This window comes from Aphelocoma coerulescens, unplaced genomic scaffold (genome assembly GCF_041296385.1).
Source record: "Aphelocoma coerulescens isolate FSJ_1873_10779 unplaced genomic scaffold, UR_Acoe_1.0 HiC_scaffold_271, whole genome shotgun sequence".
NCBI lineage: Eukaryota > Metazoa > Chordata > Aves > Passeriformes > Corvidae > Aphelocoma > Aphelocoma coerulescens.
Genome location: NW_027183615.1, coordinates 49,602 through 65,772, shown reverse-complemented (window position 1 = coordinate 65,772; position 16,171 = coordinate 49,602). Strand labels below are relative to the sequence as shown.

General features: G+C 51.4%; 1 protein-coding gene across 1 annotated transcript in view; it reads right to left on the bottom strand.

Annotated features, from left to right (window-relative positions):
* Positions 1-16,171, bottom strand: part of VPS52 (VPS52 subunit of GARP complex) — a 57,796-nt gene that overhangs the window by 25,708 nt on the left and 15,917 nt on the right. Inside the window, exons 7-10 of the mRNA XM_068999193.1 lie at positions 12,227-12,327; positions 9,170-9,302; positions 5,484-5,541; positions 3,085-3,218 (exon numbers count right to left, since the gene is read on the bottom strand). Coding sequence (XP_068855294.1) covers positions 3,085-3,218; positions 5,484-5,541; positions 9,170-9,302; positions 12,227-12,327 — 426 coding nt within the window. The remainder of the gene's footprint in view (positions 1-3,084; positions 3,219-5,483; positions 5,542-9,169; positions 9,303-12,226; positions 12,328-16,171) is intronic.

The window sequence follows — 16,171 nt, the reverse complement described above, 5'->3', positions numbered from 1 at the left end:
CCCCTTTTTTTGGCTTTTTTTCACGGGTTTTTCCCTATTTTTTCTGGTTTTTTTCCCATTTTTTTCCCATTTTTCACCCATTTTTTTCCCAGTTTTTTCCACTTTTTTCCCCATTTTTTCCCGTTTTTTCCGCATTTTTTCCCCCCTTTTTTCGGCTTTTTTTCACGGGTTTTTCCCTTTTTTTTCCTGTTTTTTTCCCAGGTTTTTCCCATTTTTCACCCATTTTTTTCCTCATTTTTTCCACTTTTTTCCCCTTTTTTTCCCCTTTTTTTGGCTTTTTTCCATGGGTTTTTCCCTATTTTTTTCTGGTTTTTTTCCCATTTTTTTCCCATTTTTCACTCATTTTTCTTCCCACTTTTTTCCCCATTTTTTCCCGTTTTTTTCCCATTTTTCCCCCTTTTTTTGGCTTTTTTTCACGGCTTTTTCCCAGTTTTTTTCCCGTTTTTTTTCCCAGCTTTTCCCCCATTTTTTTGCCCATTTTTCCTGGGTTTTTCTCCTTTTTTCCCAGTCCCTCCCAGTATCCCAACTCCCCTGCTCTTCCCAGTGCTCCCAGTGCCTCCCAGTGCCTCCCAATCCATCCCAGTTCCCTCCCAGTGGCTACCAGTCTCTCCCAGTGGCTCCCAGTCCATCCCAGTGCTCCCAGTATCCCAACTCCCCTGCTCTTCCCAGTGCTCCCCAGTGCCTCCCAGTCCCCTCCCAGTGGCTCCCAGTCCCTCCCAGTGGCTCCCAGTCCCTCCCAGTCCCTCCCAGTGCTCCCAGTTACCCAGAGGTCGCCCTTCTGGGCGGCGTGGGGGACGATGATGGGCGCCTCGAGCTCCCAGTGCCTCCCAGTGCTCCCAGTATCCCAACTCCCCTGCTCTTCCCAGTGCTCCCACTGGCTCCCAGTGGCTCCCAGTTCCTCCCACTCCCTCCCAGTCCATCCCAGTGGCTCCCAGTCTCTCCCAGTCCATCCCAGTCCCTCCCAGTGGCTCCCAGCCCCATCCCAGTCCCTCCCAGTGCTCTCACTATCCCAACTCCCCTGCTCTTCCCAGTGCTCCCAGTGGCTCCCAACAGCTCCCAGTGGCTCCCAGTCTCTCCCAGTGGCTCCCAGTCCATCCCAGTGGCTCCCAGTCCATCCCAGTGGCTCCCAGTCCATCCCAGTGGCTCCCAGTCCATCCCAGTCCCTCCCAGTCCATCCCAGTCCCTCCCAGTGGCTCCCAACAGCTCCCAGTCCATCCCAGTCCCTCCCAGTTCCCTCCCAGTCCCTCCCAGTACCTCCCAGTCCCTCCCAGTGGCTCCCAGTCCCTCCCAGTGGCTCCCAGTCCATCCCAGTGGCTCCCAGTCCATCCCAGTCCCTCCCAGTGGCTCCCAGTTCCCTCCCACTCCCTCCCAGTGCTCTCAGTATCCCAACTCCCCTGCTCTTCCCAGTGCTCCCAGTGGCTCCCAACAGCTCCCAGTGGCTCCCAGTCCCTCCCAGTTCCCTCCCAGTCCCTCCCAGTGGCTCCCAGTCCCTCCCAGTGGCTCCCAGTCCCTCCCAGTTCCCTCCCAGTCCATCCCAGTGGCTCCCAGTCCCTCCCACTCCCTCCCAGTGCTCTCAGTATCCCAACTCCCCTGCTCTTCCCAGCGCTCCCAATCCCTCCCACTCCCTCCCAGTGGCTCCCAGTCCCTCCCAGTGCTCCCAGTTACCCGGAGGTCGCCCTTCTGGGCGGCGTGGGGGACGATGATGGGCGCCTCGAGCTCCCAGTGCCTCCCAGTGCTCCCAGTATCCCAACTCCCCTGCTCTTCCCAGCGCTCCCAGTGGCTCCCAGTGGCTCCCAGTCCCTCCCAGTGCTCCCAGTGCTCCCAGTCCCTCCCAGTCCCTCCCAGTGGCTCCCAGCCCCATCCCAGTCCCTCCCAGTGCTCTCACTATCCCAACTCCCCTGCTCTTCCCAGTGCTCCCAGTGGCTCCCAACAGCTCCCAGTCCCTCCTGGTCCATCCCAGTACCTCCCAGTCCCTCCCAGTGGCTCCCAGTCCCTCCCAGTGGCTCCCAGTCCCTCCCAGTTCCCTCCCAGTCCATCCCAGTGGCTCCCAGTCCCCTCCCAGTCCATCCCAGTGCTCTCAGTATCCCAACTCCCCTGCTCTTCCCAGTGCTCCCAATCCCTCCTGCTCCCTCCCAGTGGCTCCCAGTCCCTCCCAGTGCTCCCAGTTACCCGGAGGTCGCCCTTCTGGGCGGCGTGGGGGACGATGATGGGCGCCTCGAGCTCCCAGTGCCTCCCAGTGCTCCCAGTATCCCCCAGTATCCCAACTCCCCTGCTCTTCCCTGCGGCTCCCAGTGGCTCCCAGTCCCTCCCAGTGGCTCCCAGTCCCTCCCAGTCCATCCCAGTGGCTCCCAGTCTCTCCCAGTGGCTCCCAATCCCTCCCAGTTCCCTTCCAGTCCCTCCCAGTGCTCTCAGTATCCCAACTCCCCTGCTCTTCCCAGCGCTCCCAGTGGCTCCCAGTCCCTCCCACTGACTCCCGCTCCCTCCCAGTGCCTCCCAGTGCTCCCAGTTACCCGGAGGTCGCCCTTCTGGGCGGCGTGGGGGACGATGATGGGCGCCTCGAGCTCCCAGTGCCTCCCAGTGCTCCCAGTATCCCAACTCCCCTGCTCTTCCCAGTGCTCCCAGTGGCTCCCAGTGGCTCCCAGTCCCTCCCAGTGCTCCCAGTGCTCCCAGTCCCTCCCAGTCCCTCCCAGTGGCTCCCAGTCCATCCCAGTCCCTCCCAGTGGCTCCCAGTTCCCTCCCACTCCCTCCCAGTGCTCTCAGTATCCCAACTCCCCTGCTCTTCCCAGTGCTCCCAGTACCTCCCAGTCCCTCCCAGTGGCTCCCAGTCCCTCCCAGTACCTCCCAGTCCCTCCCAGTGGCTCCCAGTCCCTCCCAGTACCTCCCAGTCCCTCCCAGTGGCTCCCAGTCCCTCCCAGTGGCTCCCAGTCCCTCCCAGTTCCCTCCCAGTCCATCCCAGTGGCTCCCAGTCCCCTCCCAGTCCATCCCAGTGCTCTCACTATCCCAACTCCCCTGCTCTTCCCAGTGCTCCCAATCCCTCCCAGTGACTCCCAGTGGCTCCCAGTCCCTCCCAGTGCTCCCAGTTACCCGGAGGTCGCCCTTCTGGGCGGCGTGGGGGACGATGATGGGCGCCTCGAGTTGCCCGGGGCCGATGATGGCCCCGCGGGCCCCCAGGGTGAAGACGGTGTTGCGGCTGCGCAGAGACGGCTTCGAGAAGAAACGTCCCAAAGTCAAGGAACGGCCCCGAGTGCTGGGAGGGACTGGGAGCCACTGGGAGGGACTGGGAGCCACTGGGAGGGGATTTGGGGGGACTGGGAGGGACTGGGAGGGACTGGGAGCCACTGGGAGGGGATTTGGGGGGACTGGGAGCCACTGGGAGGGACTGGGAGGGGAGTGGGAGGGGAGTGGGAGGGCACTGGGAGGGGATTTGGGGGGACTGGGAGGGACTGGGAGGGACTGGGAGGGACTGGGAGGGGAGTGGGAGGGACTGGGAGGGACTGGGAGGGCACTGGGAGGGATTGGGAGGGAACTGGGAGGGACTGGGAGGGAACTGGGAGGGACTGGGAGGGGAGTGGGAGGGACTGGGAGGGAACTGGGAGGGACTGGGAGGGGAGTGGGAGGGACTGGGAGGGACTGGGAGGGCACTGGGAGGGGATTTGGGGGGACTGGGAGGGACTGGGAGGGGACTGGGAGGGCACTGGGAGGGGATTTGGGGGGACTGGGAGGGACTGGGAGGGAACTGGGAGGGACTGGGAGGGGACTGGGATGGACTGGGAGGGACTGGGAGCACTGGGAAGAGCAGGGGAGTTGGGATACTGGGAGCACTGGGAGGAGAACTGGGATGGAACTGGGAGGGACTGGGAGGGGATTGGGAGGGACTGGGAGGGGAGTGGGAGGGACTGGGAGGGCACTGGGAGGGGATTTGGGGGGACTGGGAGGGACTGGGAGGGACTGGGAGGGAGTGGGAGGGACTGGGAGGGGATTGGGAGGGGATTGGGAGGGGAGTGGGAGGGAGTGGGAGGGACTGGGAGCACTGGGAGGGAACTGGGAGGGACTGGGAGGGACTGGGAGCACTGGGAAGAGCAGGGGAGTTGGGATACTGGGGCATACTGGGAGCACTGGGAGGGATTGGGAGGGGAGTGGGAGGGACTGGGATGGACTGGGAGGGAACTGGGAGGGACTGGGAGGGAAATTGGAGGGGATTGGGAGGGACTGGGAGGGACTGGGATGGACTGGGCTGAACTGGGAGGGACTGGGCTGAACTGGGATGAACTGGGACAAACTGGCATGAACTGGGAGGGCTCAGGAAGGAGCCGTGGGAAAGTCTCGGAATTCTGGGATTCCCTCCCAAAAATTCCCCCCCAAATTCCCCCAAACCCCCCCAAATTCCCAGGAAATTCCCGAAATTCCCAGAAATTCCCAGGAAATTCCCAGAAATTCCCAGAAATTCCCAGGAATTCCCAGAAAATTCCCAAAATTCCCAGGAAATTCCCAGAAATTCCCAGAAATTCCCAGAAATTCCCAGGAAATTCCCGAAATTCCCGAAATTCCCAAAATTCCCAGAAATTCCCGAAATTCCCAGAAATTCCCAGGAAATTCCCGAAATTCCCGAAATTCCTGAAATTCCCGAAATTCCCGAAATTCCCAGGAAATTCCCAGAAATTCCCAGAAATTCCCAGGAAATTCCCAGGAAATTCCTGAAATTCCCAAAATTCCCAGGAAATTCCCAGGAAATTCCCAGAAATTCCCAGGAAATTCCCAGGAAATTCCCGAAATTCCCAAAATTCCCAGGAAATTCCCGAAATTCCCAGGAAATTCCCAAAATTCCCGAAATTCCCAGAAATTCCCAGGAAATCCCAGAAATTCCCAGGAAATTCCCAAAATTCCCAGAAAATTCCCAGGAATTCCCAGAAAATTCCCAGGAAATTCCCGAAATTCCCAAAATTCCCAGAAAATTCCCAGAAATTCCCAGGAAATTCCCAGAAATTCCCAGGAATTCCCAGAAATTCCCAGAAATTCCCAGAAAATTCCCAGAAAATTCCCAGAAATTCCCAGGAAATTCCCAGAAAATTCCCAGAAAATTCCCAGAAATTCCCAGAAAATTCCCAGAAAATTCCCAGGAATTCCCAGGAAATTCCCGAAATTCCCAAAATTCCCAAAATTCCCAGAAATTCCCGAAATTCCCAAAATTCCCAGGAAATTCCCAAAATTCCCAAAATTCCCAGGAAATTCACGAAATTCCCGAAATTCCCAGGAAATTCCCAGAAATTCCCAGGAAATTCCCAGGAAATTCCCAAAATTCCCAAAATTCCCAGGAAATTCCCAGAAATTCCCAAAATTCCCAGGAAATTCCCAAAATTCCCGAAATTCCCAGGAAATTCCCAAAATTCCCAGGAAATTCCCAGAAATTCCCAGGAAATTCCCGAAATTCCCAAAATTCCCAGGAAATTCCCGAAATTCCCGGCATTCCCGGCATTCCAGGATATCCTTCCGGGCCGTGTCCTCCACGCCCATCAGGTCGTCCTTCTCCGCCACCTCCTCGTACTGGGGGGAAAACCGGGAAAATCGGGATCAGAGGCCGGAAAATCGGGATTGGAACCCGAAAATCGGGATTGGAACCCGAAAATTGGGATTGGAGCCCAAAAATTGGGATAAGATTCCCAAAAATTGGGATTGGAGCCTGAAAATTGGGATTGGAGTCCCGAAAATTGGGATTAGAGCCCAAAAATTGGGATTGGAGGCCAAAAATTGGGATTGGAACCCGAAAATCGGGATTGGAACCCGAAAATCGGGATTGGAGCCTGAAAATTGGGATTGGAACCCGAAAATCGGGATTGGAACCCGAAAATCGGGATTGGAACCCGAAAATTGGGATTGGAGCCTGAAAATTGGGATTGGAACCCGAAAATTGGGATTGGAACCCGAAAATTGGGATTGGAACCCAAAAATTGGGATTGGAGCCCGAAAATTGGGATTGGAACCCGAAAATTGGGATTGGAACCCGAAAATTGGGATTGGAACCCAAAAATTGGGATTGGAGCCTGAAAATTGGGATTGGATTCCTGAAAATTGGGATTGGAGCCGAAAATTGGGATTGGAGCCCGAAAATTGGGATGAGAATCTCAAAAATTGGGATTGGAACCCGAAAATTGGGATTGGAACCCGAAAATCGGGATTGGAACCCAAAAATTGGGATTGGAGCCCGAAAATTGGGATTGGAACCCGAAAATTGGGATTGGAACCCAAAAATCGGGATTGGAGCCTGAAAATTGGGATTGGAACCCGAAAATGGGGATTGGAACCCGAAAATCGGGATTGGAGCCCGAAAATTGGGATTGGAGCCCAAAAGTTGGGATTGGAGCTCGAAAGTTGGGATTGGAACCCAAAAATCGGGATTGGAACCCAAAAATTGGGATTGGAGCCTGAAAATTGGGATTGGATTCCTGAAAATTGGGATTGGAGCCGAAAATTGGGATGAGAATCTCAAAAATTGGGATTGGAACCCGAAAATTGGGATTGGAGTCCAAAAATTGGGATTGGATTCCCGAAAATTGGGATTGGAGCCCAAAAATTGGGATTGGATTCCCGAAAATTGGGATTGGAGCCCGAAAATTGGGATTGAAACCCAAAAATTGGGATTGGAGCCTGAAAATTGGGATTGGAGCCCAAAAATTGGGATTGGAGCCCAAAAATTGGGATAAGATTCCCAAAAATTGGGACCAGATTCCTGGAAAATCGGGGTCAGGACCCAAAAATTGGGATTGGAGTCCGAAAATTGGGATCAGATTCCCAAAAATTGGGATTGGAACCCAAAAATTGGGATCAGATTCCCGAAAATTGGGATTGGAGCCGAAAAATTGGGATCCGGACCCAAAACTTGGGATCAGAGTCCCGAAAATTGGGATTGGAGCCCAAAAATTGGGATCGGATTTCCAAAAAATTGGGAACCCCCAAATCCCTCCAAAAATCCCAAAAATCCCCCCCCAAGTCTCCAAAATCCCTCCAAAATCCCAAAAGAATCCCGAAAATTTCCTGAAGATTCCCCAAAAAGTCCCAAAATCCCGAAAACATCCCCAAAACATCCCCAAAAATCCCAAAAAAATCCCTCAAAAAATCAAAAAAAATCCCAAAAAATTCCCCAAAAAATCCCCAAAAATCCCCCCAAAATCCCTCAAAAAATCAAAAAAAATCCCAAAAAATTCCCCAAAAAATCCCAAAAATCCCCAAAAATCCCCCAGCCCCCCAACCCCCCCCAAAAGCCCCCAAAAATCCCAAAAAATCCCCCCCAAAAAAATCCCCAAAACCCCCCCCAAAAAATCCCAAAAAATCCCCAAAAATTCCTCAAAAAATCCAAAAAAATCCCCAAACCCCCCCGAAAAAAATCCCAAAAAAATCCCAAAAAATCCCAAAAAAATCCCAAAAAATCCCCAAACCCCCCAAAACCCCCCCGAACCCCCAAAAATCCCGAAAAAATCAAAAAAAATCAAAAATAAAAAAAAAATCCCCAAAAAATCCCTCAAAAAATAAAAAAAATCCCAAAACCCCCCCAAAAAATCCAAAAAAATCCCCCCAAAAATCCCCAAAAAATCCCAAAACCCCCCCAAAAAATCCCCAAAAAATCCCAAAAAATCCCCAAAAAATCCCCAAACCCCCCAAAACCCCCCAGAACCCCCAAAAATCCCGAAAAAATCCCAAAATATCCTCAAAAAATAAAAAAAATCCTCAAAAAATCCCCAAAAAATCCCAAAAAAATCCCCAAAAAATCCCCAAAACCCCCCCCAAAAAAATCCCAAAAAATCCCAAAAAATCCCAAAAAAATCCCCAAAAATCCCCAAAAATCCCAAACCCCCCCAAACCCTCCAAAACCCCCCCAAAACCCCCAAAAAATCCCTCAAAAAATAAAAAAAAATCCCCAAAAAATCCCCAAAACCCCCCCAAAAAATCCCCAAAAAAATCCCTCAAAAAATCCCAAAAAATCCCCAAACCCCCCAAGCCCCCCAAAATCCCTCCAAAACCCCCCAAAATCCCCAAACAATCCCTCAAAAAATAAAAAAAAATCCCAAAAACCCCCCCCAAAAAATCCCAAAAAATCCCCAAAAATCCCAAACACCCCCAACCCCCCAAAACCCCCCAGAACCCCTCCAAAACCCCCCAAAACCCCCCAAAAATCCCCCAAAAATCCCCAAAAAATCCAAAAAAAATCCCCAAAACCCCCCAAAAACCCCCCAAAAAATCCCCAAAAAATCCCCAAAAAATCCCAAAAAATCCCCAAACCCCCCAAAACCCCCCAGAACCCCCAAAAATCCCGAAAAAATCCCAAAAAATCCTCAAAAAATAAAAAAATCCCTCAAAACATCCCCAAAAAATCCCAAAAAAATCCCCAAAAATCCCCAAAACCCCCCCAAAAAAATCCCAAAAAATCCCAAAAAAATCCCAAAAAAATCCCCAAAAATCCCCAAAAATCCCAAAGCCCCCCAGAACCCCCCCAAAACCCCCCAAAACCCCCAAAAAATCCCTCAAAAAATCAAAAAAAATCCAAAAAAAATCCCCAAAACCCCCCAAAACCCCCCCAAAAAATCCCCAAAAAATCCCAAAAAATCCCCAAAAATCCCAAACACCCCCAACCCCCCAAAACCCCCCAGAACCCCTCCAAAACCCCCCAAAACCCCCCAAAAATCCCCCAAAAATCCCCAAAAAATCCAAAAAAAATCCCCAAAACCCCCCAAAAACCCCCCAAAAAATCCCCAAAAAATCCCCAAAAAATCCCAAAAAATCCCCAAACCCCCCAAAACTCCCCAGAACCCCCGAAAATCCCGAAAAAATCCCAAAAAATCCTCAAAAAAAAAAAAAATCCCTCAAAACATCCCCAAAAAATCCCAAAAAAATCCCCAAAAATCCCCAAACCCCCCCCCCAAAAAAATCCCAAAAAATCCCAAAAAAATCCCAAAAAAATCCCCAAAAATCCCCAAAAATCCCCAAAAATCCCAAAGCCCCCCAGAACCCCCCCAAAACCCCCCAAAACCCCCAAAAAATCCCTCAAAAAATCAAAAAAAATCCAAAAAAAATCCCCAAAACCCCCCAAAACCCCCCCAAAAAAATCCCAAAAAATCCCAAAAAAATCCCCAAAAATCCCCCAAATCCCCAAAAACCCCCAAACCCCCCCAAACCTCACCTGGACCTTCATGAGGCGCGCGGTGTAGGAGCGGAAGTAGGAGAGGTGCACGCGGCTCATGGTGGCCACGTAGTGGTCCCGCAGCTCCTGCGCCGCCCGCCGCTCGTGGCCCAGCAGGAACTCGTAGAAAAACCTGCGGGGTTGGCACATTTTGGGCGGGTTTGGGGGGTTTTGGGGGGTTGGGGGATTTTTGGGATTTTTTTGGGATTTTTTTGGGATTTTTTTGGCGGGTTTTTGGGGGTTTTTTTGGGGGTTTTGGGGATTTTTTGGGATTTTTTGGGGATTTTTTGAGGGATTTTTTTGGGATTTTGAGGATTTTGGGGGGGTTTGGGGGGGTTGGGGAGGTTGGGGGATTTTTTGGGATTTTTTGGGGATTTTTTTGGGATTTTTTGGGGGATTTTTTGGGGGGGTTTTGGGGATTTTTTGGGATTTTTTGGGATTTTTGGGATTTTTTGGGGGGTTTTGGGGATTTTTTGGGATTTTTGGGGATTTTTTGAGGGATTTTTTGGGGATTTTGAGGATTTTTTGGGGGGTTTTGGGGGGTTTTGGGGGGGTTGGGGGGTTGGGGGATTTTTTGGGATTTTTTGGGATTTTTTGGGGGGTTTTTGGGGGGTTTTGGGGATTTTTGGGGATTTTTTGAGAGTTTTTTTTGGGATTTCGAGGATTTTGGGGGGGTTTTGGAGGAGTTGGGGGATTTTTGGGGATTTTTGGGGATTTTTTGGGGATTTTTTTGGGATTTTTTGGGGGATTTTTTGGGGGGTTTTGGGGATTTTTTGGGATTTTTGGGGGTTTTTTGAGGGATTTTTTGGGGATTTTGAGGATTTTTGGGGGGTTTTGGGGGGTTTTGGGGGGTTGGGGGAGTTGGGGGATTTTTTTGGGATTTTTTGGGGATTTTTTGGGGGGTTTTGGGGATCTTTTGGGGATTTTTTGAGGGATTTTTTAGGGATTTTGAGGATTTTTGGGGGGTTTTGGGGGGGTTGGGGGATTGGGGGATTTTTTGGGATTTTTTGGGATTTTTTTGGGGATTTTTTGAGGGGTTTTTGGGGGGTTTGGGGGATTTTGGGGGATTTTTTGAGGGATTTTTTTTGGATTTTGAGGATTTTTTGGGGGGGTTTTGGGGGGTTGGGGGATTTTTGGGGATTTTTGGGATTTTTGGGGATTTTTGGGATTTTTGGGGATTTTTTGGGATTTTTTTGGGATTTTTTGGGGGATTTTTTGGGATTTTTGGGGGGTTTTTTTGGGGGGTTTTGGGGATTTTTGGGGATTTTTTGAGGGATTTTTTGGGGATTTTGAGGATTTTTGGGGGGTTTTGGGGGGGTTGGGGGGGTTGGGGGGTTGAGGGATTTTTTGGGGATTTTTTGGGATTTTTTTGGGATTTTTTGGGGGGTTTTTGGGGGGTTTTGGGGATTTTTTGGGATTTTTTGGGGATTTTTTGAGGGATTTTTTTTGGATTTTGAGGATTTTGGGGGGGTTTTGGGGGGTTGGGGGATTTTTGGGGATTTTTGGGATTTTTTGAGATTTTTTGGGATTTTTTTGGGATTTTTTGGGGGATTTTTTGGGATTTTTTGGGCGATTTTGTGGGGGGTTTTGGGGATTTTTTGGGGATTTTTTTGAGGGATTTTTTTGGGATTTTGAGGATTTTTGGGGGTTTTGGAGGAGTTGGGGGATTTTTGGGGATTTTTGGGGATTTTTTGGGGATTTTTTGGGGGATTTTTTGGGGGGTTTTGGGGATTTTTTGGGATTTTTGGGGATTTTTTGAGGGATTTTTTGGGGATTTTGAGGATTTTTGGGGGGTTTTGGGGGGTTTTGGGGGGTTGGGGGAGTTGGGGGATTTTTTTGGGATTTTTTTGGGATTTTTTTGGGATTTTTTGGGGATTTTTTGGGGGGTTTTGGGGATCTTTTGGGGATTTTTTGAGGGATTTTTTAGGGATTTTGAGGATTTTTTGGGGGGGTTTTGGGGGGTTGGGGGATTTTTGGGGATTTTTGGGATTTTTGGGGATTTTTGGGATTTTTGGGGATTTTTTGGGATTTTTTTGGGATTTTTTGGGGGATTTTTTGGGATTTTTGGGGGGTTTTTTTGGGGGGTTTTGGGGATTTTTGGGGATTTTTTGAGGGATTTTTTGGGGATTTTGAGGATTTTTGGGGGGTTTTGGGGGGGTTGGGGGGGTTGGGGGGTTGAGGGATTTTTTGGGGATTTTTTGGGATTTTTTTGGGATTTTTTGGGGGGTTTTTGGGGGGTTTTGGGGATTTTTTGGGATTTTTTGGGGATTTTTTGAGGGATTTTTTTTGGATTTTGAGGATTTTGGGGGGGTTTTGGGGGGTTGGGGGATTTTTGGGGATTTTTGGGGATTTTTGGGATTTTTTGGGGGATTTTTTGGGATTTTGGGGGGTTTTTTGGGGGATTTTTTGGGATTTTGGGGGGTTTTTTGGGGGGTTTTGGGGATTTTGGGGGATTTTTTGAGGGATTTTTTGGGGATTTTGAGGATTTTTGGGGGGTTTTGGGGGGGTTGGGGGGTTGGGGGATTTTTTGGGGATTTTTGGGGATTTTTGGGGATTTTTTTGGGATTTTTTGGGGGGTTTTTTGGGGGTTTTTGGGATTTTTTGGGGATTTTTTGAGGGATTTTTTTTGGATTTTGAGGATTTTGGGGGGGGTTTTGGGGGGTTGGGGGGGTTGGGGGATTTTTGGGGATTTTTTTGGGATTTTTTTGGGATTTTTTTGGGATTTTTTGGGGGATTTTTTGGGATTTTTTGGGGATTTTTTTGGGATTTTTTGGGGGATTTTTTGGGGATTTTTTGGGGATTTTTTTGGGGATTTTGGGGGGAGTTTTGGGGATTTCTTGGGGGATTTTTTGGGATTTTTTTGGGGGGAGTTTTGGGGATTTTTTTGGGATTTTTTTGGGGGGTTTGGGGATTTTTTTCCCAAAATTCCCCAAATTCCCCCAAATTCCCCAAATCCCCCAAATTCCCCAAATTCCCCCAAATTCCCCCAAATCCCCCAAAATTCCCCCAAATTCCCCAAAATTCCCCAAATTCCCCAAATTCCCCCGAATTCCCCACCTGTACTTGAGCAGGGAATTCTGGGGGATTTGGTAGTTGGTCATCGGCTTCCGGAAGGAATAAATCTTCTGCAGCACAAATTCCCGGATTTTGGTCACGGCCTGGGGGAAAAAACCGGGAAAAATCCGGGATTTTGGGAATTCAGAGGGTCCCAGTTTGTCCCAGTTTGTCCCAGTTCATCCCAGTTCATCCCAGTCCATCCCAGTCCATCCCAGTCCATCCCAGTTCCATCCCAGTGCCTCTTCTGCAGCACAAATTCCCGGATTTTGGTCACGGCCTGAGGGAAAAAACCGGGAAAAATCCGGGATTTTGGGAATTCAGAGGGTCCCAGTTTGTCCCAGTTTGTCCCAGTTCATCCCAGTTCATCCCAGTCCATCCCAGTCCATCCCAGTCCATCCCAGTTCCCTCCCAGTGCCTCTTCTGCAGCACAAATTCCCGGATTTTGGTCACGGCCTGAGGGAAAAAACCGGGAAAAATCCGGGATTTTGGGAATTCAGAGGGTCCCAGTTTGTCCCAGTTTGTCCCAGTTCATCCCAGTTCATCCCAGTCCATCCCAGTCCATCCCAGTCCATCCCAGTTCCCTCCCAGTGCCTCTTCTGCAGCACAAATTCCCGGATTTTGGTCACGGCCTGGGGGGAAAATCCGGGAAAAATCCGGGATTTTGGGAATTGAGAGAGTCCCAGTTTGTCCCAGTTTGTCCCAGTTTGTCCCAGTTCATCCCAGTTCCATCCCAGTTTGTCCCAGTTCCATCCCTGTTTGTCCCAGTCCATCCCAGTCCATCCCAGTCCCTCCCAGTGCCCCTTCTGCAGCACAAATTCCCGGATTTTGGTCACGGCCTGAGGGGAAAATCCGGGAATTTGGGAATTCAGGGGGTCCCAGTTTGTCCCAGTTTGTCCCAGTTCGTCCCAGTCCATCCCAGTCCATCCCAGTCCATCCCAGTTTGTCCCAGTCCATCCCAGTTCCATCCCAGTGCCTCTTCTGCAGCACAAATTCCCGGATTTTGGTCACGGCCTGAGGGGAAAATCCGGGAATTTGGGAATTCACAGGGTCCCAGTTTGTCCCAGTTTGTCCCAGTTAATCCCAGTTCCATCACAGTTTGTCCCAGTCCATCCCAGTCCATCCCAGTCCATCCCAGTTTGTCCCAGTCCATCCCAGTTCCATCCCAGTGCCTCTTCTGCAGCACAAATTCCCGGATTTTGGTCACGGCCTGGGGGAAAATCCGGGAAAAATCCGGGATTTTGGGAATTCAGGGGGTCCCAGTTTGTCCCAGTTCCATCCCAGTCCATCCCAGTTCCATCCCAGCCCCTCCCAGTCCATCCCAGTTCCATCCCAGTGCCTCTTCTGCAGCACAAATTCCCGGATTTTGGTCACGGCCTGAGGGGAAAATCCGGGAAAAATCTGGGAAAAATCCGGGATTTTGGGAATTGAGAGGGTCCCAGTTTGTCCCAGTTCATCCCAGTTCCATCCCAGTTTGTCCCAGTCCATCCCAGTCCATCCCAGTCCATCCCAGTTTGTCCCAGTCCATCCCAGTCCATCCCAGTCCCTCCCAGTGCCCCTTCTGCAGCACAAATTCCCGGATTTTGGTCACGGCCTGGGGGAAAAATCCGGGATTTTGGGAATTCAGGGGGTCCCAGTTTGTCCCAGTTCAGCCCAGTCCGTCCCAGTTTGTCCCAGTTCCTCCCAGTTCCATCCCAGTTTGTCCCAGTTCCCATCCCAGTCCATCCCAGTCCATCCCAGGGCCCCTTCTGCAGCACAAATTCCCGGATTTTGGTCACGGCCTGAGGGGAAAATCCGGGAATTTGGGAATTCAGAGGGTCCCAGTTTGTCCCAGTTCAGCCCAGTTCCATCCCAGTTTGTCCCAGTCCATCCCAGTTCCATCCCAGTTCCCTCCCAGTGCCCCTTCTGCAGCACAAATTCCCGGATTTTGGTCACGGCCTGGGGGAAAAATCCGGGATTTTGGGAATTCAGGGGGTCCCAGTTTGTCCCAGTTTGTCCCAGTTAATCCCAGTCCATCCCAGTTCCATCCCAGTGCCTCTTCTGCAGCACAAATTCCCGGATTTTGGTCACGGCCTGAGGGGAAAATCCGGGAATTTGGGAATTCAGAGGGTCCCAGTTTGTCCCAGTTCAGCCCAGTTCCATCCCAGTTTGTCCCAGTCCATCCCAGTTCCATCCCAGTTCCCTCCCAGTGCCCCTTCTGCAGCACAAATTCCCGGATTTTGGTCACGGCCTGGGGGAAAAATCCGGGATTTTGGGAATTCAGGGGGTCCCAGTTTGTCCCAGTTTGTCCCAGTTAATCCCAGTCCATCCCAGTTTGTCCCAGTCCATCCCAGTTCCATCCCAGTTTGTCCCAGTCCATCCCAGTTCCATCCCAGTGCCCCTCTGCAGCACAAATTCCCGGATTTTGGTCACGGCCTGAGGGGAAAATCCGGGAAAAATCCGGGAAAAATCCGGGATTTTGGGAATTCAGAGGGTCCCAGTTTGTCCCAGTTCAGCCCAGTTCCCTCCCAGTCCATCCCAGTTCCCTCCCAGTTCCCAGACTGGTTTCCTTCTTTTTCCGGGGAATTTTTTGGGATTTCCAGGGGGATTTTTGGGGTGAATTTGGGGGATTTTGGGCCTGCTGGGAGCTCACCTTGATCCGGAGCCGCTCCAGCACCTGCTGAGCCTCTCCCAGTCCATCCCAGTGCTCCCAGTTCCCTCCCAGTTCCCGGACTGGTTCCCTTCTTTTTCCGGGGAATTTTTAGGGTTTCCACGGGGATTTTTGGGGTGAATTTGGGGGATTTTGGGAATTCTGGGACCTCACCTTGATCCGGAGCCGCTCCAGCACCTGCTGAGCCTCTCCCAGTCCATCCCAGTCCCTCCCAGTTCCATCCCAGTCCCTCCCAGTCCCTCCCAGTTCCCAAACTGGTTTCCTTCTTTTTCCGGGGAATTTTTTGGGATTTCCAGGGGGATTTTTGGGGTGAATTTGGGGGATTTTGGGCCTGCTGGGAGCTCACCTTGATCCAGAGCCGCTCCAGCACCTGCTGAGCCTCTCCCAGTCCATCCCAGTTCCCTCCCAGTCCCTCCCAGTCCATCCCAGTTCCCGGACTGGTTTCCTTCTTTTTCCGGGGAATTTTTTCGGGTTTCCACGGGGATTTTTGGGGTGAATTTTGGGGATTTTGGGAATGCTGGGACCTCACCTTGATCCAGAGCCGCTCCAGCACGTGCTGAGCCTCTCCCAGTCCCTTCCAGTCCCTCCCAGTTCCCTCCCAGTCCCTCCCAGTTCCCAAACTGGTTCCCTTCTTTTTCCGGGGAATTTTTTGGGATTTCCAGGGGGATTTTTGGGGTGAATTTCGGGGATTTTGGGAATGCTGGGAACTCACCTTGATCCGGAGCCGCTCCAGCACGTGCTGAGCCTCTCCCAGTGCTCCCAGTCCCCTCCCAGTTCCCTCCCAGTTCCCGGACTGGTTTCCTTCTTTTTCCGGGGAATTTTTTCGGATTTCCACGGGGATTTTTGGGGTGAATTTTGGGGATTTTGGGAATTCTGGGACCTCACCTTGATCCGGAGCCGCTCCAGCACCTGCTGAGCCTCTCCCAGTGCTCCCAGTGCCCTCCCAGTCCCTCCCAGTCCCTCCCAGTCCATCCCAGTTCCCGGACTGGTTTCCTTCTTTTTCCAGGGAATTTTTTGGGATTTCCAGGGGGATTTTTGGGGTGAATTTGGGGGATTTTGGGCCTGCTGGGAGCTCACCTTGATCCGGAGCCGCTCCAGCACGTGCTGAGCCTCTCCCAGTCCATCCCAGTCCCTCCCAGTTCCCGGACTGGTTTCCTTCTTTTTCCGGGGAATTTTTTCAGATTTCCAGGGGGATTTTTGGGGTGAATTTGGGGGATTTTGGGCCTGCTGGGAGCTCACCTTGATCCGCAGCCGCTCCAGCACCTGCTGAGCCTCTCCCAGTCCATCCCAGTCCATCC